General features: G+C 55.8%; 1 protein-coding gene across 3 annotated transcripts; it reads left to right on the top strand.

The window, feature by feature from the left end:
• The first annotated feature begins 3 nt into the window (after nt 1-3).
• POM121 (POM121 transmembrane nucleoporin) lies at nt 4-21685 on the top strand. 3 transcript variants are annotated; one of them, XM_053274683.1, is made up of 13 exons: nt 4-615; nt 5975-6190; nt 6938-7117; nt 8198-8278; nt 9061-9232; nt 10542-10654; nt 11291-11361; nt 12308-12429; nt 12984-13086; nt 13990-14154; nt 15508-17232; nt 17833-17952; nt 19178-21685. In XM_053274683.1, exons 1-13 carry the CDS (start codon nt 29-31, stop codon nt 19270-19272), a joined length of 3750 nt encoding a protein of 1249 aa, XP_053130658.1. In that variant the 5' UTR covers nt 4-28; the 3' UTR covers nt 19273-21685. The 3 variants fall into 3 exon arrangements, with proteins under 3 accessions (XP_053130658.1, XP_053130657.1, XP_053130659.1); XM_053274682.1 differs by having other exon boundaries at nt 11291-11370; XM_053274684.1 differs by lacking the exon at nt 17833-17952 and having other exon boundaries at nt 11291-11370.
• The last annotated feature ends 8 nt before the right edge of the window (nt 21686-21693 follow it).

The raw sequence follows: 21693 nt of genomic DNA, 5'->3' as shown, positions 1-21693 counted from the left end.
GAAAGCGCAGGGGCCGCCCTTTCCGGCGATGCCGCCTGTCGCTCTGCTTTCCTCTGCTCCGGTTGGTTCCACTGCTCCACCGCCCCCTGATACACTGCGCCCACCCCTTCCGCCCGCCGGCGCCGCTCTCCGGCGCGCGGTGCATGCCGGGAACGGGAAGGAGAAGCGCGAGAGGCGGCGGCAGCAGCGGCATCGCTGCTGCTGCTTCGGAGCCTCGATGTCTTGGGGCGGCGGCAGCGGGTCGGGCCCCGGCTGGGGCTGGTGGCCTCCCTCGCGGCGGCGGCCGCCCAGCAGCAGGAGGCGGCCGGCGGTGGCTGGGCCCGGGGAGCGTGGCTGGGTCTGGGCCCTCCCGGCGGCAGCGGCGGCGGCGTCTCTGTGGCTGCTGGTGGCGGCGCTGGGCCTGTGCGGGGTGGCGGCGCTCTCTCTGCTGGCGGCGGCGGCTGGCGGGGCCTGGATGGCCTGTGGCGCGCAGAAGGAGCGCAGGCTGTTCCCCAGGACGCCCGGCAGGTCTGGTGGTGGAGGAGGAGGAGGCGGCGGCAGCAGCCCCTTGGCCAACGGTGGGGCTGCCCTGGCCGTGTCCGACTTCACGGCGAGGAGTAGGAGGCGCCTTGGCGGGTAAGGGGCAGGGCTGCGTGCTTGTGTGCGCCCTCTTTTTCCTCTCTTTTCCCCGGAAAGAAGAGAGACCCGCGCCAGGGGGTCTCGCTGCCATATACTGAGTCAGACCCTTGGTCCATCCAACACTGTCTTGTCTGCACAGACTGGCAGCGGCTTCTTCAAGGTTGCAGGCAGGAATCTCTCCCTCTCTGCCCTATCTTGGAGATGTTGCTAGGGAGGGAACTGGGAACCTTCTGCATGCAAGCAAGTGGATGCTCTTCCCAGAGCAGCTCCAATCCATCCCCTCAGGGGAATCTTGTACAGTGCTCCCATGGAGTAGTCTCCCATCCAAATGCAAACCAGGGTGTACCCTGTTTAGCAAAGGGGACAACACACGCTTGCTGCCAGTAGGCCAGCTCTCCTCCCAGTAGACCAGCTCTCGCTCGCCTACATGTGTGATTGCTTTTAGGTGCTCTGCACATGCTCGGGCACATTAGTGAGATACAGGGAAGAGAGGAGGGGAGAAGGCAGTGGACTAGTCAGCTAAGTTCAGAGTGCAGCAAGAAGACTCTTCTCAGGGTTAACTGTCCAAGGCTTCATCAATGCCCAGATTATTGCCAGTAATACAGAAGGTCTGGCTCGGTATAAGGCAGATTCCTGTGTCTTTAAAGAAGAAAGCCTATGCAATCTACTGTTCATTTTCTGGGTGCTGCGGAAGCAACAGGAACAAGGAACTCTGTGTACACCCAGAGGTGCTCTGGTAGGATTGGGTTAGGAGATTGCAGGCTTTTTCTCCTGCTCTTTTCTCCTCCCTCTCACCTTGATAGTCAGAAGAGGAACTGTTGTTTCTGCTACTACTATACATGATTATATACCGCCTTTCAACAAAAGTTCTCGAAGTAGTTTACATAGAAAAATAATATATAAATGGAGAATTCCCTGTTCTGGAAGGGCTCACCAAATTAAAGCAATATAGCTGGACTGCTGGAAGGATGCTGTGTAGGGTTGAGTAGGGCTCATTCCTTTCCCCTTGCTAAATATATATAATATATAAAATCACCACTTCAGAAGGTGCCTCTTTGCTCAGATAGCAGGGGTTCAGGACAGGTGCTGAGGTTCAGACGTGTTTGGATACCTTTATTGCTAGAACACTCGCTCCAGCCTCATTATTTGTTGTTCTTGATGGTCTCAAATGCAGGGGAAAGGCAGGGAGGCAAACATAGGGACTCATCCAAAGTGTGTTTCTGGGCGCTCCACATCTGTCTTCAGTTCACTAGGGAAAAATACTATGGTTCAAATCTACATTTTTCCTCCCCCCCCCCCGTTACAGGGTTTATTATACATGGGGAAGAAAGCATTCTGCACATGTTCAGGTGCACTGTTTATTTGCTCATGCATATACCCACTTAATAACCCCACAGATTAACCTTTTTGTTAAGGTACCTCCTTAAGTGTAAGAAGTGTCTTGAAGGTGTCTGATGGAGACCAGTCCTTGCCAGTTATGGAGTATGTTCTGCTGTGTGTGTGTGTGTTTGCGTGCCTTTTCACGGATAGTTGTGTTGCAGGGAGACCCTGAGAGGCACTTTGGCTTCCCGAAGAGCATCTCAGACGCCTCCCAGCAAAAAACTCTTCCTTTGGGGAATCCTGCTGCTGCCTCCAGCAACTACTGCCTGTTAATTCCTCTCTTCTGGCAACTTCTGCTTCATTTTGCATCTTGGGGCTTTGCTGTGATGAGTAATAACTGTAATAGGGCTTTATAATTGACACTGAAGTATTAAAGAGTTTCCTTCAGTCTCTCCTCAGAGGAGAGCTGGTCTTGTGGTAGAAAGCATGATTTGTCCTCTTAGCTTGTCCACCCTGGTTGCGTTTGAATGAGAGACTAGAAGTGTGAGCCCTGGAAGAGATTCCCTTTGGGATGGAACCGCTCTGGGAAGAGCATCTAGATTCCAAGTTCCTTCCCTGGCAGCATCTCCAAGACAGGGCTGAGAGAGATTCCTGCCTGCAACCTGGGAGAAGCTGCTGGGTAGACAATACTGAGCTAGATGGACCAATGGTCTGACTCAGTGTATGGCAGCTTCCTTTTTTTTTTTTTTTAAGGAAGGAGAGTTGGTCTTGTGGTAGCAAACATGCATTGTCCTCTTAGCTAAGCAGGGTCTGCCCTGGTTGCATATGAATGGGAGACTAGAAGTGTGAGCACTGGAAGATTATATTTCCTTCAGGGAATGGAGCCGCTCTGGGAAGAGCAGAAGGTTCCAAGTTCCCTCCCTGGCAGCATCTCCAAGAGAGGGCTGAGAGAGATTCCTGCCTGCAACCTTGGAAAAGCCGCTGCCAGTCTGGGTAGAAAATCTTGGGCTAGATGGACAAAGGGTCGGACTCAGTTTATGGCGGCTTCCTATGTTCCTTTGTACTATGGGTCAGGGCTGCTTCACATAGGAGCTGCATTCTCCCTGACTGATGGAGTCAGACCATCAGTCCATCCAGCTCAGAATTGTCAGCACTGACTGGCAGCAGCTCTTCCAGGTTTCAGGCAGGGGTCTTTCCCAGCCCTACCTGGAGATGCTGCCAGGGAGTGAACCTGGGACCGTCTGCATGCCAAACGGGGGCTCAACCACTGAGCTGTGGCCGTCTCCATCTCCTTCGAAAGTGTGCTTCCATGCCTCATCAGTTTTCATTTTCACAGCTGTCTTCCTTAGCTCAACCTTCTTGTCTTCTCTTCCTTGCCAGTCCATCTCAACAAAATTACTTCTGTTCCTTAGGGTCTGTGGGGAAATGGGTTGGCTTCCTGCTCTCCTCCTCCCCGCAATTGACCATGACTGCCCATTAGTGCTTATATAGGATCAGTTCAGAGTCCTCTAGGGTGCTCAGCAGTGTTCCTGCCACAGGGATTCCCAGATGCAGACTAGAGCTGCCGTCATCCCCAGCTGTAAGTGGTCTTTGGGGATGATGGGATTTGTAGTCAACAACTCCTGGGCATCCCTGTTACAGGGAATTAGCCTTCCGAATATGGTGAATATTTCTATCCCGCTTTTCAACCAAAGTCCCCAAAGCAGTTTGCATAGACATAAATAAAAAAAATGGTTCCCTGTCCCCAAAGGGCTCATGCGCTTAAAAAAGAAAACCTAAGATAGACCACAGCCACTGGAGGGGTGCTGTGCTGGGGATGGAGAGGGCCAGTTGCTCTCCCCCTGCTGAATATCAGAGAATAAACACTTTAAAACGGTGCCTCTTTGCTCAGTTAGCAGGGTTGATCCTTCCGAGGTCCTGGTGCAACCCGAACCCATCTCCGCCCCTCCAGATTTCTTGGCATCAGTCTCCCTTCCTGTCTGATGCTTTTGGTTTCCCACGTGGATAAGCTCTGACTGCCTCCTCCTCTCTCCTGTCAGTGGCTGAAGGGGCTGTCCCCCTTTCAGGCTCCCCTCCTCTCACAGGCAGCATGTAATCCCCAGGTGATATGGGTGCTAATCCTGGGCACATGCTTCTTCTGATCTGGGGTCCTCCTCTCCCGTCTCGTCGATCAGGTCAGTTGTGGAGACAAGCAAGTCCTTGTGAAATGGGTGTCTTCTGCTTGGTGACCCCTTTCCTAGAAGGAGAGGCTGAATTTGGGGCTGTTTAACTGTGTTCCCTGTAAACGGGATTCCCAGATGTTGTTGACTACAACTCCCAGCATCCCCAGTTGCCGCTGGGGATGCTAGGAGTTGCCGTTGTCAAATGTCTGGGAATTCCTGTTACAGGGGACACTGCTGTTTACTTAAGAAAAGACCATTAGCGGGGAGCATGATATAAAGTGTTCTAAAGTTACGATGCATGGCATATGAAACTTAGCCAGGAGAGGTTTTACTCTGTCTCCAATGAAGTTGGGCAGTAGATTCGGGACAGATGGGGTTTTTTATGCAACTTATAATTCAGTGGCTTTCCTGCCCTAAGATGTGTAGGAAACCATTAACTCTGATGGCTCTAAAAGGGGACTAGACAGATACATGCAGAAGAAGAGGCCTGTCAGTTACGATTAGCCCTGATAACACAGTTGAACCTCCATGTTCAGAGGCAGTATATCTCTCTGGACCGGTTGCTGGGGCGCAGCGGTAGGGGAGGGCTGATCCTTCGAGCCGTGCTTGTGGGCTTCCTGGAGGCCTCTGGCTGTGGGGAGTTGGTAGGTGGGCCCTGCTTGCTCTGATCCGGTTGGGCTCTTCGGATAATCTGATCTTCGCTGCAGCGTGGCCTGCTTTCTTCCCAAATGTGCAAAACGAGGGGATCCCAGGGGGAGCTTGTGGAGATTCGCCTTCCCAAAGCGAGCGGCTGAATTCTCAGTGACCTTGTTTCGGGCCAGTGCCTGGAAGCAGAGCCTGCAAAAAAACCCATGCTTGGTTTGTCCGGACACGGCAGGTTCAGGAAATGAACGCGGCCTCGAGAGAGCCCTTTTCTTCTGCCCTAAACCCGGCAGGAAATTAGCCTTATGCAAAATGTCCTGGATGGTTTGATGCTGGCTAGAATCAAGGGCAGAAAGAGTGGCTCTTGACTCTTGACTTGACTCCTTCGTGGGGGCGGGGGGCAAGTGAGGGTAAAGCCTAACCAGGCAGGCATTTGGTTTTGGGAATCTGTCTCTCCCTTTGGTTGCAAGATGTAGGAAGCTGCCTTATACTGAGTTGGACCGCTGGTCCTTTGGGCTCAGAATTGTCAACACTGGCAGCAGCTCTCCCAGGTTCTAGGCAGGAGTCTCTCCCAGCCCTACCTGGAGATGCTGCCTGGGACCAAACCTGGGGCCTTCTGCAGGCCAAGTAGGTGCTCCATCATTGAGCCCTGGCCCCCTCCACCAAAGGTAGCATACATCGGTCTCCCATCCAGGCACTGGCCACACCAAGGCCTGCTTAGCTTCATCCAGGTGTCTCTATTGAGTGCTTTTGGACCCTGTGCTGGGACCTTGTTGAGACAGGCTTTTCACAATGTAGATAGAGACTGGTGAAAGGAGCGCGAAGAAGGGACCCTTTCAGGCTTGCAAGCTCAACAGGAAAGCAAGAGGAGGGCTGGTCTGGTGGTAGCCAGCCTGACTTGTCCCCTTAGCTCAGCAGAGTCTGCCCTGGTTGCATAAGAATGGGAGACTAGAAGTGTGAGCACTGGAAGAGATTACCTTTAGGGGATGGAGCTGCTCTCGGAAGAGCAGAAGGTTCCATGTTCCCTTCCTGGCAGCATCTGCAAGATCGGGCTGAGAGAGATTTCTGCCTGCAACTTTGGAGAAGCCGCTGCCAGTCTGTGAAAACAATACCGAGTTCGATGGACCAATGGTGTGACTCAGTATACAGCAGCTTGCTGTGTGCCTCTGCTCCCCAGCTGTCTTCTCTCTCTCCGCTTTGCCTGACCATGCCCGCTCTGTTCTTCTCTGCAGGGACCACCTAACTCTACCCGCTGACTTCGTGCTGAGCCCTCGCCGGCGCTATCCAATCCACCAGGCCCAGTATACCTCGCTGGGCACCCTGCCCTCGATTTGTTGGGACGGATATCGGCGGAAAAGCAGGCTGTTGGCTCACCATTCGGGCATGGTCCAGAGCCCCGTGATGGTGAAGATTGCTCGGCCAGACAGCCGCATGGGCTACTCCCCGCTGTGAGTGTGCTTCTGGGATCCCCCTTGTATGAGTGATTTCAGCAGCTCCTAACTTAGCAAGCATGGCTGCAGAGAGGGTCTCCTCTGGGAGGGAGCCAGGCTTTCTTTTCTTCAGTGCCTCCTGCTGGACTGTGTGCAGTGATATAAAACCTTTGGGGAAGCTTTCTCCAGCTGCTCCCGGGACAATCCTCTTTCCCTTTTGCCTTGTAAAGCCAAGTATCATAGGGTACGAAACATGCAAAACCATGCCAGTAACGGAATCAGTCATGATGCAAAAATTGTGATTCCGTTACTGCTGTATTCTCCCTGTTTCAAATACTATGATTTTTTAAAAAGGGTTTTGTTAAAATAAAATATGGCTTTATAAGAGGAAATGTCCTCATGCCAGTGGGTATATATAGTATTAACCTGGACATGTGGATACGGCTGACCGGAAAGAAGTGCGAGTGTGTGATTCCGTTGCCCTTGGGATTGCCTGGGGGTGGCCTCCTTGCCATTAGTTTTGGCCCTAGGGTGACTTCTTAATCTGCATTAGCATGTTGGCTACAAGTGCTTTGTGAGGTCACCAGCCGGGGCTGGAGCTGGCCTGGATAAATTTATCCAGAATCCTGTTCCTTTGCCAAGAGGCTCTCGCTGGGTTGAGGTGGGCAGGGGACAGGAGCAGCTTGGCTCTTGGGGTATCCTGTCGCGGGGGCCGGGGGAGAACTCCCACCCATTGTAAAGGGCCCCTGTTGCCTCGCTCTGCAGGCTGGAGCAGCTCTCTTCTCCTGCGGCTTTCTCGCCCACGCCCAACAGCACGCTGGACCCGTGTGCCAAAGAGACGGTCTTGAGCGCTCTCAAGCAGAGCCGGAAGAGGGCTGTGGAGGAGGAAGAGGAGGAGGAAGATGAGAACCGGAGTTTCCCAAGTGGCCTGGAAAGCAAGAGGAGGTAGTAATAATAATAATAATAGCAACAATAATTGATATATTTGCCTCGTAGCAAAACCTCGGAGAGTCAGCGTGGTGTAGTGGTTAGAGTGCTGGACTAGGACCGGAGAGACCCGAGTTCAAATCCCCATTCCGCCATGAAGCTCACTGCGTGACTCTGGATCAGTCACTTCTCTCTCTCTCTCTCTTAACCTACTTCGCAGGGTTGTTGTGAGGATAAACATAACCATGTACCGTAACTAAGTACCCATAACATAACCTCTGGGCTCCATGGAGGAAGAGTGGGATACAAATGAAAATAAATAAAGATGGGGGAGAGGGCCAAATGCACCCCCCTAGGCACTGCTCAGTCCCACTTGACGGCCTGCTCCCCCAGCTCCTTTTCAGTAATTTAGAAAAATAAATCACGAATCGCATTTCCTTTGGCCCTGTGTGAGAGAGAGAGAGCGCACCTTGCTCCTCATGAGTTCATGGACTGAGTGTAATTAGGACTGGACAGATTCTGGTCTCGTCTACTGCACCAGCCTGGTCCGTGTTGTGGGTTTGCCCTCCGTAGCCTTCTGGCTGGGTCACACCACAAGGGGTGGAGAGGGGGTTCCCGTCACCTCTTCCCTCCTTCGTGTCTGGGTCACTGGGCTGGACCCCTCCCGCGCCCAGGAGCTCCCGCCTCCCCCGCCTCCTCATTGGCTCTTCCCTGCTGCCTTTTAAAGCACTCAGGGCAAGCGTGACGCCCTCATAGGGTCTCTTGCCCCGCCTTAGGAGATGTTGCCTGCCTCTTGCGAGGGTCCCCCAGCCCCGGTAGTTGTGTCCCGCCTGGCTGCCCCTCTTGCTGCCGTGCCCTCTTGCTTTGGCCAGCCCTCTCCCGTGCTCGCTGCTGTCTCCATCACCCAGCGTAACCTTCCAGGGTGGGGTAAGATCCAGCTACTGGTGCTCCCCTCAGTCTGGATTGCAGGACCAGGGCTGTGGCAGCCAGCAGCCTCACTCAGTAGAGTGGCCCTTTCCGAACCTGCAACCTTGGGGGCTTTAAGGGCACGGGCCGGCCGTCTCAGATGAAAAGTCCCCCTTTTTTGTCTTCCTGTAGGCGCCACAGTAGCACCGGGAGCGGGCACTCTGCATTTGAGCCCCTGATGGCCAACGGGGCGCCAGCGTCTCTGGTGTCCAGGTAAGAGTGGAGACCTTGGTCACAGGAGTGGCGATGGCAGTTTGTAGGGTTGTCCTCCCCTGGAGAGAGTACGGCAGTTCGTTCACTGTTACCCTAACCCAGGGCTCTTCAGTTGCAGCCCTCCAGCTGTTTCTGGACCACAGCTCCCAACTTCCCCTGCCACAGTGGCCAGTCATTCGGAGTGATGGGAGTTGTAGGCCAGCATCTGTAGAAGGGCCGAAGTTGAGTAGCCCTGCCCGAAACCTTTGCTCTGTGCAAAAAGTGATTGCAGTTTGACCCGGACCGTTGGGAAGTAGGGATAAACAAGGGGTGGTAACACAGAGAAAGCTGCAAGGGCAACAAGGCGATCATCTCTTTTCCATCTCTAGTGGGGTAGATATTGCCAAGAAGCACCATGAGCCTTTGTCCCCTGAGAGGGCACCGCGTGGCCAAAATGTGTGAGCCTGGTTCATGGGCTACACGAAAACAGAAGCTTCTGGCCGTCCATCTGGGACCCGCCTGCACACGGTGCAGTTCGTCACCCTGAGTAGCTTTTGGCTTGTCTAGAGCCAGACTCCCTCCCAGTTCAGGCAGGCTGGTGTCCAGACTTGCGAAGAAAAGGTCTGGATCCAGCAGACCTGCCTTGAGCTTCCCTAGCGATGGGTTCAGTTCACCTAGGTAGGGATTGCTTCCTGCTCTGTATGGGCTCCGCCACGCAGCCGAGGAAGCTGATCAGGTGGGGGAAGATAAAAGCCCAGGACCGGAGGCTGCAGCACCTCCGTAACTTCTGCCTCCTTCCCTAGGCCTGGCTCCCTGAAGCGAGTCCTCCTGTCCCACTGCCTGGAGGACTCCTCCTCCAAGAGGTCGCGCACTTCCTCCCTCAGCTCTGTGAACAGCCTTTACATGGGCGGGATTCACAGCTCTTTCCGCAACGCCATTGCCAGTTCCTACAGCTCCACCCGAGGCCTCTCGCAAGTATGTTCTCATGTTGCTCGATTGCTTGTGTCTCTGGTCTGTGTCTCTGGTCTGGAGTCAGCTGTCCTTCTGGGGCCCACGTGAGAATCTTGACATCCCCAGATTGGGAATGAGGCTGTCGCTTAGGGTCTGAGCACTTGGTTGACTGGCAGCACCTTTGGGTAGGGCATGGAATGATCCTCTGCCTCAAATCTTGGCGAGCGCAGCCAGTCCGTGTGGATGTTACCGAACTAGATGGACGGATGGCATGGTGCCGTGAACCGCAGCTTCCGAGGAGGTAGTGCCGTAGCTCAGTGGTAGTGCATCTGCTTGCATGCAGAAGGGCCCAGGTTCGATCCCCAGCAGCATCTGTCTCCCAGGGTGGCTGAGGAAAGACCACAGTCTGAAAACCTGGACAGCTGCTGTTGGTTTGTGCAGACAATATTGAGCTAGATGGACTCTGTAAGAGTGCTGGTCTTGCAGAACGTACCACTGGTCTCATCTGTCCGGAGAGGACAACTCGTCTCGTCAATTGTCCCCTTTGCTGAGAAGGCTCCGCCATGGGGTCTCCCAATCAACTTTTTTTTTAGTTGAATGGGAGAATACATGTGTGAGCCCTGGAAGATATTCCCCCTTAGGGGATGGGGCCGCTCTGGGAAGAGCATCTGAGGTTCCAGGTCCCCTCCCTGGCAGCATCTCCAAAATCGGGCTGAGAGTCCTGACAGGAACCTTGGAAAAGCCGCTGCCAGTCTGTGAAGACAACTGAGCTAGATAGACCAATGGTCTGACTCAGTATATGGCAGCTTCCTATGTTCCTAAGTATCCTGCCTGTTTGCATGCAGAAGCTTCCAAGTTGCATCTCCCAGATGGGGGCAGAGAGAGACTCCTGCCTGCAATCTTGGAGAAGCTGCTGCCAGTCTGTGCAGCCAGTACTGAGTTCGATGGACCAAGGGTCCAACTCTGTATAAGGCAGCTTGCTCTGTTCCTAGTGCTTTCTTGATGGGACTGTAACTCGGTGGCAGAGCATCTGTTTTGTGTTAGAAAGTCCCAGATTCAGGCTTTGGCAGCATGACTGGCTAGGACTGGGAAAGCCTCCTGTCTGCTGCTGCTGCTCAGTGTCGACAAGACTGAGCTAGGCGGGCTCACGGTCTGACTCTGTATGAGATGGCTCCGTCTGATCATGCGGCCCTGGGAACCGCAAGGTCCTCCCCGGAGCTTCCGGCAGCCACTGCAGGCTCAGGAGGAAATCCCGAGTGGAGAAAGACCCGTCGACGAGAGCAACGCTTGATGTTTCTAATTGAATCTCCCCGCTGTCTCTTCCTTCCTTCAGTTGTGGAAGAGAGGTGCCCTGAGCAGCTCCCCTCTTTCCAATCCGGCATCCTCCCATTCCCAGACGCCTGAGAGGCTGAACAAGAAAGCAAAGTACCCGGACCCCAGCCACACGTGAGTGCAGCTTCTCCTTGATAGTGGGCTTGCGATGTTCTGCTGTCTGCCTGGGATGGGTGGAGGTTCGGTGGTGTGTCTTGGGAAGGGCTCGGCCTGCGACTGTGGCTGGGAACAGGGGTCCTCGCACTCGGGCCCCTGGAGGTTGTTGGACTTGCAAAGCCCATCATCCCCATCTGGGCATTGTGGCTTGAGATGATGGGAGTTGGAGTCCAGTCACAGCTGGAGACTTGGGAAGCTCTTGGGAACTCCTCCCTGCCCTGATTTGTCTTCAGAACTGAGCCAAGCCCAAGTTATTAGGTTCTAGAGGTCCCCTCAAAAAGCATCCCTCTTCTGGGTGGCGTGGGGGGTTGTGTTCAGGATTGGCTTTGTGCACCGGGCCACTTGATGATTTTTTTAAAAAATAATGAGAAATGTTTAGGCTGCTTTTATGGCATTCCTTTAAAACAAAAACAAAAAAAGGGAAGTTAAAACAGCAAACGGAGCCTTCACTGAAGAGAGGAAACTGGCTGGGGGACACTGGGAAAGTGTGCAGCGAGAGTTTCCCGCCTGGCGTCCGTCTGCACACGTTTTCTGTCCAGAAGCGCTGAAAGGAGCGAGTCCTCGCATTGAGCAGTCTTTCTCCTCTTGCTCCAGGGAGGAAGCCTCTCACCAGTCCAGCATCTCGACACCTGCAAAGGAGGACAAGGAGGTGCAGGCAGAGAAGGGTACGCGTGGTAAGGGGGGATTGCGGGGGGCAAGGGGTCTACTGAAAGGGGAGCAGGATCTGGGGCAGAAGCAAAAGCAGGTCTGGGATTGAACTTGGGGAAGTCGTGGTGTGAGGGTTGAACTCCCCTGCTCGGACTCCTGACTTTGTGTGTGTGTGTGCGCGCGTGTGCGTGTGCGCATGTGCATACGCATAAGTCAGGACTGCACAACTTTGACCCTCCCGCTGTTGACTACAACTCCTATAATCCCTGATGGTTGGCCACAGTGGCTGGTGACGATGGGAGCTGTAGTCCAATAGCAGCCGAAGGGAGGGCCGAAGTTCTGCAGCCCTGGTGTAAGGCAGGGATTCTCAACCTTGGGTCCCCAGATGTTGTTGGACTTCAACTCCCATAATCCCCAGCCAAAGGCCACTGGGGCTAGGGATTATGGGAGTTGAAGTCCAATAACATCTGGGGACCCAAGGTTGAGAATCCCTGGTGTAAGGTATGCCTGCTTTGTCCTAGGCTTGAAAAAGAACCCTTGCGCAGAGGCACTTGGAGAATTCCCTAGCTGCTCTTTTAAAAAACAACAACCCCCAAACCTGAGTTTTGCCCTCTGTGTTGGAATGCTCGAGCCGGGCGTGGACTTGGGTGTCCCTGCTTGGTCACGAAGCTCTGGCATTGCTTGCCCACGTCCTCTTCCTGACCTAAAGCCGAGGATGGTTGTGTGGCTAATATTGGGCGCCTTGAGCTTGGTGGGAGAAGTCCGGGCTTCATGTGTTCTCAAGGGGCCAGCTAGATGCCGCCTCTTCCACCCCGCCCCATGAAGGAGGAGGTTTTTATTCTCGCTTGCAAACTTCAAAGTTAATGTAGCAGCAGCAGCAGGGCTCTCTTGTGGCCCCTCAGCAGCTGGACGTGCCTGTAACCCAGGGCTTTGGCCATTGCGGGCCACCTCTTCTTCCTTCAGCGGCAGAAATGCCCGTCACTAGACATGGGTCTCAGGGCTCGCCATCTCCATCCGGCGGCAGCGGCAAGCGCAAGCGGAAGATCCAGCTGCTCTCCAGTCGGTGTGCGGATGGCTTCGCCTTGGTACATCTCTCCCCTCTGATCCTTCCAGGACTCCCCTCCCCACCCCACTCTTCCTGGCGCCAGGAATGTCCTGAAGACGAGGGCCCAGCTGTCCTCCGGGTGAAAACACAGGGATTGGTGATGGGGGTTGTCAGGACAGCCCTGCTGGGTCAGGCCCAAGGCTTGTGAGAGCCAACGTGGTGTAGTGTTTAGAGTGCCGGACTAGGATCGAGGAGACCCGAGTTCAAATCCCCATCCAGCCATGAGACTTGCTGGGTGACTCTGGGCCAGTCACTTCTCTCTCAGCCTCACCTACTTCTCAGGGTGGTTGTGAGATGGCATTGAAGCTGGGGCCTTTTTTCGTGCAAGCATACAGACACTCTTCCCTCAAGCTGTTGCCCCGTCCCTTAAGGGGAATATCTCGTGGCGCTCATGTGCAGGCCCCATCCAAATACAAACCAAGGCAGACCCTGCTTAGCAGAGGGGGCCCTTCCTGCTCACTCCCACAAGGCCAGCTCTCCTCCCCCATTTGCTCAGTTGAGGACCAGCACCCATTCTTGCTCTCCTTTCGACAGCCGCCTCCGCCTCAGCTGGGATACTCGGTCACCTCCCAGGACTTGGATGCGGAGAAGAATGCTGCCCTGCAATGGTTCAACAAGGTCTTGGAGGAGAAAGCCGGTAGGAGACGCGCGCTCCCCCCTACCCATATTCTAGCAGTGGGGGGGTGGGGCGGGGCACGCCCAGAAGAGTGTTAGAACGAGGGGCTTGCTGTCTGAAACCCGCGAGGAGGGGAGGAGAGGCGATTCCTTGCTGCTGAGCCTTCTGCGTTGGACCCACCCAGTCCCTTTGTGCAGTCGCTGCTGGCAGATGCCTTCATCCGCTTTGGCTGTTCTCCGTTTTCATAACTTCTTATTTCTGTTTTCTAAAAAAGAAAGGAAAGAAACCCTTGCTTTAAAAACAAAGTGTTTTCGAGTTACAGCAGATCCTGAGGAACAAAACACTGGGAATTCTCCGGCAATTCGCTCTGTAATTTACAATTGGCTGCACTCGCCAGTTGATCCATGCCTAAAAGGAACAAGGGTAGCCACGAGACCCCAATGACAATGCGTTTTGCCGATTATCTGGTTTGCGACCTGTCAATATCACTTACAAATATCCAAGTTTTAAGGGATGCCTTCTTACTTAAACCTCTCAGGTCTTGAATATGGGAGTTGATTTCTGTCTATGAAATTGAGGAGGGGTAGCAATCCCTCAGAAAAACGATCTCCGTCAGCCTTCCCTCTAACAGGGACTCCCAAATGTTGACTACAACTCCCAGCATCCCCAGCTGCAATGGCCTTTGGCTGGGAATTATGGGAGTTGTAGTCAAAAACATCTGGGATTCCCTGTTAGTGGGAACACTGGCGTTCATGGAACTTTAAAGATGTGTGATCCCTGATTCATGGCCACGAGAAATAAGAAGTTCCCCTATTTTCCCAAATCACTTTCCTCAAGGGCTGCCGCCTCCTTTTCCATCGCTTTGTGGCCTCTCTGGCTTGGCAGCCCTGCTGTGTTTGCAACTCAACAGATTCTCCCCAACAGATTCCCCGCCAGGCCTGCCTGCGGAGACCACCTTGGCGCCCACCTTGTCCTTCCAGGGGATACCTACCAAGTCCATGATGGCACCGGCACCGGCCACCTCTGCGGGGATCACCAATCCCCTGCTGGAGAGTCTGAAGAGGATGCAGAGCAGCCCAGCCCAGGCGGGTGAGTGATTGGATGCCCCCTATGTAAGTGTGGGACTGATGCCCTGAAAGGCCATTGGGCCGTGAGCCAGGCACACAAGTTCTGGTGAGTGGTATCACCTTGGCAGATGGCCGCTCGTCACGGGTTTTGGCAACCTTTGCCCCTTGCCAGAAATGGGGATGGGCTGATAGCCTTGTTGCCCTGAGAGTTTTGTGAGTGAGAGATCACCCCTTCTTTATCCCTACCCCCAAACTTTTCGGGTCGAATTGCAGGCATGTTTGCACCAAGGGGAAGGGTCAGGGTAGCAGCGAACAAACTGTCCTCTCTCCATGGAGTTCTCTTTGGAGGACATGCCTGCCAGTTTTCCTTGCCCTTCCTCTGACAACATCAGTGACATTTATAGCAGTGTTTGCATGTTTAGAACTTCTCAAAGCTTTTGAAACACCATTGCCAGCTTGGCCCGTGCAGGCGCAAGAAAAGCACGAGGACACACTGAAAGCAGAACACACTGAAAGTCCTGCCCACACGATTACCTCTTTTTTCCAAGTCTAGGGGTCTAGACCTTGTCACAAATCACCATGAGCACACACACACACCCCGCCCCCGGCCGATGGTACTGAGCACCCCAGCCGGCTCATGGACTGCCTGAACTTTAGTACCTTTTGCGTTGATGGCATGTTGTTGAAACTCAGGGTGGGACTTGGGATAGTGGAGAATCTTGAGGTTCAGATAGGTGGTGGTTTTTAATGATGGGGTCAGGGTAAGGCTTGCAATACTAAAAAGACCTATATTGGTTATCTTTAGCAATAACAGTTACAGAAATATTACAATTACATTGTTGTGTTTGGAATCTGTAGTCCTTAAATAGTTTTCGAAACATGAACAGGTGTCTCTGCCCACCCCTGGCAGACACAGTCTTTGTGTTGTAACCGCAAGGCAAGGGAGTTCGGCTTGGTTTTTCAGCAAGCTTTCCCTGCCTTGGAGGAGAGCAGGTCTTGTAGCAAGCATGAATTGTCCCCTCTTGCTCTGCAGGGTCTGCTTTGGTTTGTATTTGGATGGGGAGAATACATGGGAGTATTACATGGGAGAGTACATTGGGGAATACATGGAATACATGGGATGGGAGCGCTGTAAGATATTCCCTTTAGGGCAAGGGCTGTAGCTCAGGCGAAGAATTCTGCTTGCATGCAGAGGGTCCCAGGTTCACTCCCTCCAGACAGGGCTGGGAGAGACTCCTGCCTGGAATGTTGGAGAGCTGCTGCCAGTCAGTGCAGACGATACTGAGCGAGCCCAGTGGTGGGACTCCTGATAAGGCAGCGTCCTGTGTTCCTCGATGCTAAGTGGAGAACTCTCTCTGTTCTTTCTCACCCTCAGATTCTGGTGTGGCCACAGACACTCCTCCGCCTCTGGCCCCCACACATTCCCTGGATGTAGGCCCCTCTGTGCCCGTGACCACCTTGCCCGAGGCCAAGCCCCCTGCCCTCCTGCTGGGCACCCCTCCTCCCCTCGCTGTCCCGGCTCCTCCTCTTACCAACAGCGTTGCCCAGCCGGCCACCACCACCAGCAGCAGCTTGGCCGTACCCTCCTCCTCCTCCGAGCTGGGCCAGACGCCAGCGAGGCCCTCCTCGGCCCCCAAGCCCAGCAGCCTCTTTGGGATGCTCACCAGTCCTCCCGCTGGCCAGCCCGCAGCGGCGGCCTCTTCCACGCCCAGCCCGCTGCCAGTCTTCAAGCCAATCTTCGGCAGCCTGCCCCAGAGCGAGAGCTCAGCTTCGTCCTCGGGAACCCCCTCCACGGCGGCGGCTCCAGCTCCTCCGGGGACCGGGTCCTCCATGGCAGCTCCCAGCGTGGCCCCCAGCGGCAGCTTCAAGCCCATCTTTGGGGACCCGCCCCCTCCTGCCGCCGCTCCTCCTGCCACCGTGGCCGCCTCTGTCTTCGTATTCAAGCCGAGCCCTCCACCCCTGGCAGCCCTGCCCGCCAGCACCGCCGGCTTCTCCATCCTCCCGAAAGCCATCGTCACCACTGCGGCGTCTCTCTCTTCCGCCGCCGCGATGGCCGTCTCCGCGAGCAAACCGGTGTTCAGCTTTGGGCTTGTGGCACCCTCCACCACCACCACCACAGCACCCAACCGTGCTTCTCCCACCACCGCAGCGACGGCTGCGGCCACCACGTCGGCATCCCAGCATTTTCTCTTCGGGCCCCCTCCGAATGCGGCCACCTCCGCTTCCAATGCAGCACCCACGCCTCTCTTCCAGTTTGGCAAGCCGGCGGCCGCCATAAGCCCCGCTCTCAACCCCTTGGCGAGCTCCGCCTTCAGCCAGGCCCCCTCCAGCGCCGCGGAGGCGGCCCCCAGCACGGCGGCCCCCGGCACAGCCGCCACCAGCATCTTCGGCAGCGGCCCCGGCAGCACCACACAGACCCCATCGGCCACGACGCAGCCGCCACTGACCTTTGGCTCCTCCACCTCTGCTTTCGGTGGGGCCTTCGGCGCCGCCTCCAAGCCCCCCCCTCCGTACCCGGCGGACGCTGGCCAGCTGACGTTTGACGCCGGGGTCCCCGACGGACAGCAGCCCGCCGCCAAGCCGGCCCCTGGCCCTGTGAGCTTTGGGACTCATTTCAACTTTGCCGGCTCCGTGGCCCAGCCGGCAGCCCAGCCGGCGTTTGGCAGTGCCACGCAGACCCCCTTCGGAGGGGCTGCCCCCCTCTCCTTCGGTACCAAAAGCACCACCCAGCCAGCATTCGGAGCCACCACCTCTGTCTTCTTCGGGACAGCCACCACCTCCGCCGCTCCGGGCTTTGGGTCCAACACCCAGACGACGAACAGCGGGACAGCCGGCTCGGTTTTCGGCAGCTCTGCCCCCTCTTTGTTCAGCTTTGGGGCAGCCAGCCAGCCGGCCCCAGCGGGCAGTGCCTTTGGCATCAGTGGCCCTGCAGGGGCCAGAGCCCCCAGCGGGGGCTTCAGTTTTGGTGGTGGGGGTGTGGGGGCAGCGACTCCCTTTGGCGCCTCGTTGGCGCAAACCACGTTGGGCGGCCAGAACCAGAGCGGCTCTCCCTTTGCGTTCAGCATCCCTGGTGCTCCTGAGGGCAAGCCTACCTTCGGAGGTAAGTGTCCCCCCCCCTACCCCCGCTTGATTTAGTGACTGGATTGCTGACAGGGCTGGTGGATGGAGTCCCAAATAAGGGCCAAGGGTAACGGAATCTGGCTCATGGCCGCTTTGTCGATGACTGTAGCCAAAAGCAGACTTCCAAGTTGATATTATATAACCCCACTGACAAGGGAACATCTCTTCTAAGGCCATATTCTTACAAAACCCTTCAATATTCTAGATAGTGTCTGAAGCATGCAAAATACACCAGTAACGGAATCAGATGTGGCAATTCCGTTCCCGGCAGATGTGTTCTGCATATCTTGGGTCCTATCTCGAATACTAAAGAGTTTTACAAAAAAAAGTATGGCCTTCTAGCAGGAGAGGCTTGCCAACCTTGGACACCCAGATGTTGTACTGCACTCCTAGCATCCCCTGCCATACAAGGTTGGCAGCCCCTGCCATAAAAAGCCATCTCTCTCTTGGAGGTAATTGAGGAAGGGACTCCTTGCCACTTGCTGCAGTAAGGTGGGTGGTGCCTTGATTCCAGGAGGCCCTCTTGAGACTGGGTAGGAAACACAAAACCGGATGACCCACCCATGGTTCTGTCTTGCAGGAGCCCCCACACCCACCTTTGGGCAGAGTTCACGTGCCCCAGGCGCGGGCACGGGAGGTGGCACCCTCGCCTTTGGAGGCCCCATCACCCCCGCCTTTGGAGGAGCGGGGCCTGCTTTTGGTAAGCATCTGGGAAGCTCGTGGGGGGCTGAGGTGGGTCAGCCCTCGTATCAGGGGCGTGAGGCCCCCGTTCTCTGGCTTTTTTGGGCTCCAGCTTTGAGAAACGTCAGTGATGAAAAAATAGATCCCCTCCCCGCTTTTTTAAAAACCAGATCTCCCCTCCACACTGAATTCTCAAGTGGAGAGTTCTGAAGGAGAGCTGGTCTGGTGGTAGCAGGCGGGCATGGTCCCCAAACCAGGATCTGCCCTGGTTTGCATTGGAATGGGGGACTACAAGTGTGAGCACTGTCAGAGATGCCCCTGAGGGGATGAGGAATCCGCTCTGGGAAGGGCGCCTGCCCGCTTGCAGCCAGAAGCTTCCCAGTTCCCGCCCTGGCGTCGCCGCAGGGGTCCACAAATCTAGGCTTGGCTCACTTGCCGGCCCGTCGCCTGTGGTCCGTCCCCTCTCTTCCCTCATCTCCCTTTCTGGGATGCAGGCAGAGGGCTCAGGCGAGAAGGGCAAGAAACAGAGGGAGCCCTCTCCGACTCCGCCGAAAGGATGCCCGCAATCTTGTACCGTCTCAGCAATGACGGAGGAAGGGAGACCTGGTGTAGTGCTGGTGGGGAGAGGCTGGATGATGAAGGGTGCCTGTCTTGAAAAGGATGCCCTTTCACGTGTGCGAGTCTGTCTTTGAAGGCAATGCCTGTGGGGATCATTGGAAAACAATGTACTCCCCCCTCCCACCTACCCACCCACTTGAATCTCGAGGATTAACACACCGGTACGATTTCAGTGGACGGAGGTGGCCGTAATTGGGTGGCACTCATAGGAGGAATTGGAGAGGCAGAAGCGAGGAGAGGAGAGCTGGCCTTGTGGTCGCAAGCATGACGTGTCCCCTTAGCAAAGCAGGGTCTGCCCTGGTTGCCTATGAAAGGGAGACTAGAAGTGTGAGCCCTGGAAGAGATTCCCCTTAGGGGGTGATAGGGCCGCTCTGGGAAGAGCATCTAGGTCCCAAGTTCCCTCCCTGGCAGCATCTCCAAAACGGGGTTGAGAGAGATTCCTGCCTGCAACCTTGGAGAAGCCGCTGCCAGTCTGTGAAGACAATACTGAGCTTGATAGACCAAGGGTCTGACTCAGTAGATGGCAGCTGCCTATGTTCCTAGCCGCGGTGGCTGCCGGCCGGCCCACGAGGGTGCGATGCCCAGCACTCAAGCGAGGCACCTTCTCTCCCTCTGTCTCCCTCCAGGGTCCCCGACCCCCGCCTTCTCCATCGGGGCAGGCTCCAAGGTGGGGGCCCGCCAGCGCCTGCAGGCCCGGCGGCAGCACACGCGGAAGAAGTAGCCCGGCTGGACTCGCACGCGCTCCTGGCAACCTGGTGAGAGGGCCTCCGAGCCCAAGCGGGGTTTATCCCAACGCGGGTCCTCCTTGGCGGGACAGGCCTGGCAAGCCACTTCTGTGGCATCCCCCGGACTTGGGGTCACGGAGCGGTTTTTACCCCCTCGAATGGACAGGATAAACCAAGCTCTTTTTACTTGAACGGTCCATGGCTGAGTCTTGAGTTTTGTACATATCTGCTACCTTTCCTCTCCCCCAGCCCCTCGTTCTTCCCCTTTCCTGACCTCGGCTTGGGTTGCCCAGTGAGGGTGCGGCGTGTGGGGCGGTGCTTGGCTCCCTGGTGCCTCCTTTCCATCATTTCGGGGGCCCCATCCTTAAACGCCCCTCCTGTGCTGTGTGCGCAGCCGGCGGGACTCCCTGCCACAGGGCTAGCTAGCAACCGAGGTGTTTGGGCTGGGCCATTGAAACCCTTCCCCGAAGACGTAATTGCAAACTCAGAGAGGTGGGGCACCTCTCCAAAAGCCCGTCCTGCCGAAGCTTCTTGGCTTTGTGGGCTCTCGCGGGAACACGATTTGCAGTTCCGCGTGATTGCAGGCCGCGGCAGCACGGGGCAGGCTGGAATTCCCTGGGAAGGAAGGGCATCTCTGGCCTGGAGCAGGGGAACAAGATAGTCGGGGGGGGCCTCCCCTGCCACCTCTGCTGTTCCATGCGCCCCTGGGGAGAGGGACCCGCCCCCCACCCACTGCTCCTCCACTGGGGCATCCTTCCCTGCCCCTCCTCTCCCCTCCCCTTGCTCTCCCGTAACTGTCTGTGTTTGCTCACAGTATGTTTGTGCTCTTCTCTCTCTCTCTCTCTCTCTCTCTCTCTCTCTCTCTCTCTCTCTCTCTCTCTTTTAAAATTTTATTTTAAATTTCTCTTTGAATCGAGTTTGGAGGAAGAACTGAATTGTATGTGTGGCGGCATGTTGGTAATGCCGGATTTGCTGTAAACATTTTTTGGGGGGTGCTTGTCTCCAACGGAGATGGACCCCGCCTCATTGGGTGTGGACGGGAACGTCCCTGCGGGGCGGCATGTGTGGAGTGGGCCTGAGAGCGCGGAGTATGCTGGATCTCGGGGCTGGCAGTGCCCAGGAGGGGTTGCGTGTGCCCGTGAGGAGGGAGGGAAGGAAGACCTTCTCCAGGGCCTTGAATTCCACGTCTGGAGGGGAGAGATGACATTTGGGGGGCTTCCCCTGCAAACCAGGGACCTCCATAGGAGCCTCTGGCTGTTCAAGATTCCTGTAGCCATCACCAAGCCCTGTAAGCCAAAGTGCCCACTCCAGCTTCTCTCCCCAATACTGCCGTAGAGGGTGGGGGGGGGAGAGAGACCCACGGCGGGCAGGGGGCTCAGCAGCGCCCAGGGGTCTTGTTCCTTCCTCTCCCAAGAACGCGTGGCGCCGTCCTCCCTCTCCAGACATGGCGCTAGCCGGAGACGACTGTGTGAGTGTGTGCGTGCACCTGCCGACTTCTAAATTAAAAGGAGAAACTATTTAAAGCCTTTTTTTAACAAAGTAAAACTTTATTTTTATATTTAAGCTAAATTGCCTTTGAATTCCTTCAAGCTTGGTTCATAGAGGTGTGCGAGTACAGAGTTGTTTGTTAGGAAGTCGCCTGCCGGGCTCTGCGGTGGCGGTGATGGGACTCCGGGAAGAGGAGGGTCCTCGCCTGGCCCATGCCCCCCACCGCCGCCCCCGGCCCAGGCCAATGTTTCATGTTTCTGTTCCTCTAATGTGGACGTGGCCCAGTTTCCCTGGCGTGATGCTCGAGAGCTCTGTCACGTCCGGGGAGTGTTTGGCCACATCTGCGGCCACTGGCTGCTGTCTGGGGCAGGCGGGAGGGGGACACGTCTATCTGCCCCACCCCCACCACCCCCTGAGGGCTCAAGAGGTGGTGCTGCGTGCGGAACAGACACACACAGCCCTTCCTCGGGAGACCAGATCAGTGACCCCTTGCTCTGGGAATGGTGCTGTCTTCAAGGATCCTGGCGGGGCAACCCTTCACCCTCTCCCCCAAATCCCAGCGGCCGAAGATGGGCCAGTGGAGAGCGAGAACGGCGGCACCACCACCAAAGAAGCACCCGTGATGGGGTGGCAGGTTTTTGCCCATCTGCCCGTTGCCGGGATGATCTTGGTTCCCCACTCCTGCAAGGCGGTCCTCTGGGTCGCCCTTCTCCGCGCTGCCCACCTCCCGAGCACCTCCCTTGTGGTGTGAGTGGACTGCAGGCTGTGCAGCCGGGAAGGACGGGATCTGGACCTTTTTTTAAAAAAAGAAAACACATTGCAATGAAGACTTGGATCATTCCTGTTGAGGGTTTTAGTGTGAATGGTGCAATTTCTTTTCCTTGCTTATGTTGATTTAAAATAAAAACAAAACTGCTTGAACGTGGGAG

Source organism: Hemicordylus capensis, chromosome 12, assembly GCF_027244095.1.
Source record: "Hemicordylus capensis ecotype Gifberg chromosome 12, rHemCap1.1.pri, whole genome shotgun sequence".
NCBI lineage: Eukaryota > Metazoa > Chordata > Lepidosauria > Squamata > Cordylidae > Hemicordylus > Hemicordylus capensis.
This window is presented reverse-complemented; position numbering and strand designations above follow the sequence as displayed.

What these genes read in the sequence shown, in the direction of transcription:
- POM121 (XM_053274682.1), top strand. Translation starts at nt 29, where the DNA reads ATGCCGCCTGTCGCTCTGCTTTCCTCTGCTCCGGTTGGTTCCACTGCT. An exon ending in CGCATGGGCTACTCCCCGCT is followed by an intron (nt 6,191 to 6,937) that starts GTGAGTGTGCTT and finishes CTCGCTCTGCAG; the next exon opens with GCTGGAGCAGCTCTCTTCTC. An exon ending in GTGCGGATGGCTTCGCCTTG is followed by an intron (nt 12,430 to 12,983) that starts GTACATCTCTCC and finishes TCCTTTCGACAG; the next exon opens with CCGCCTCCGCCTCAGCTGGG.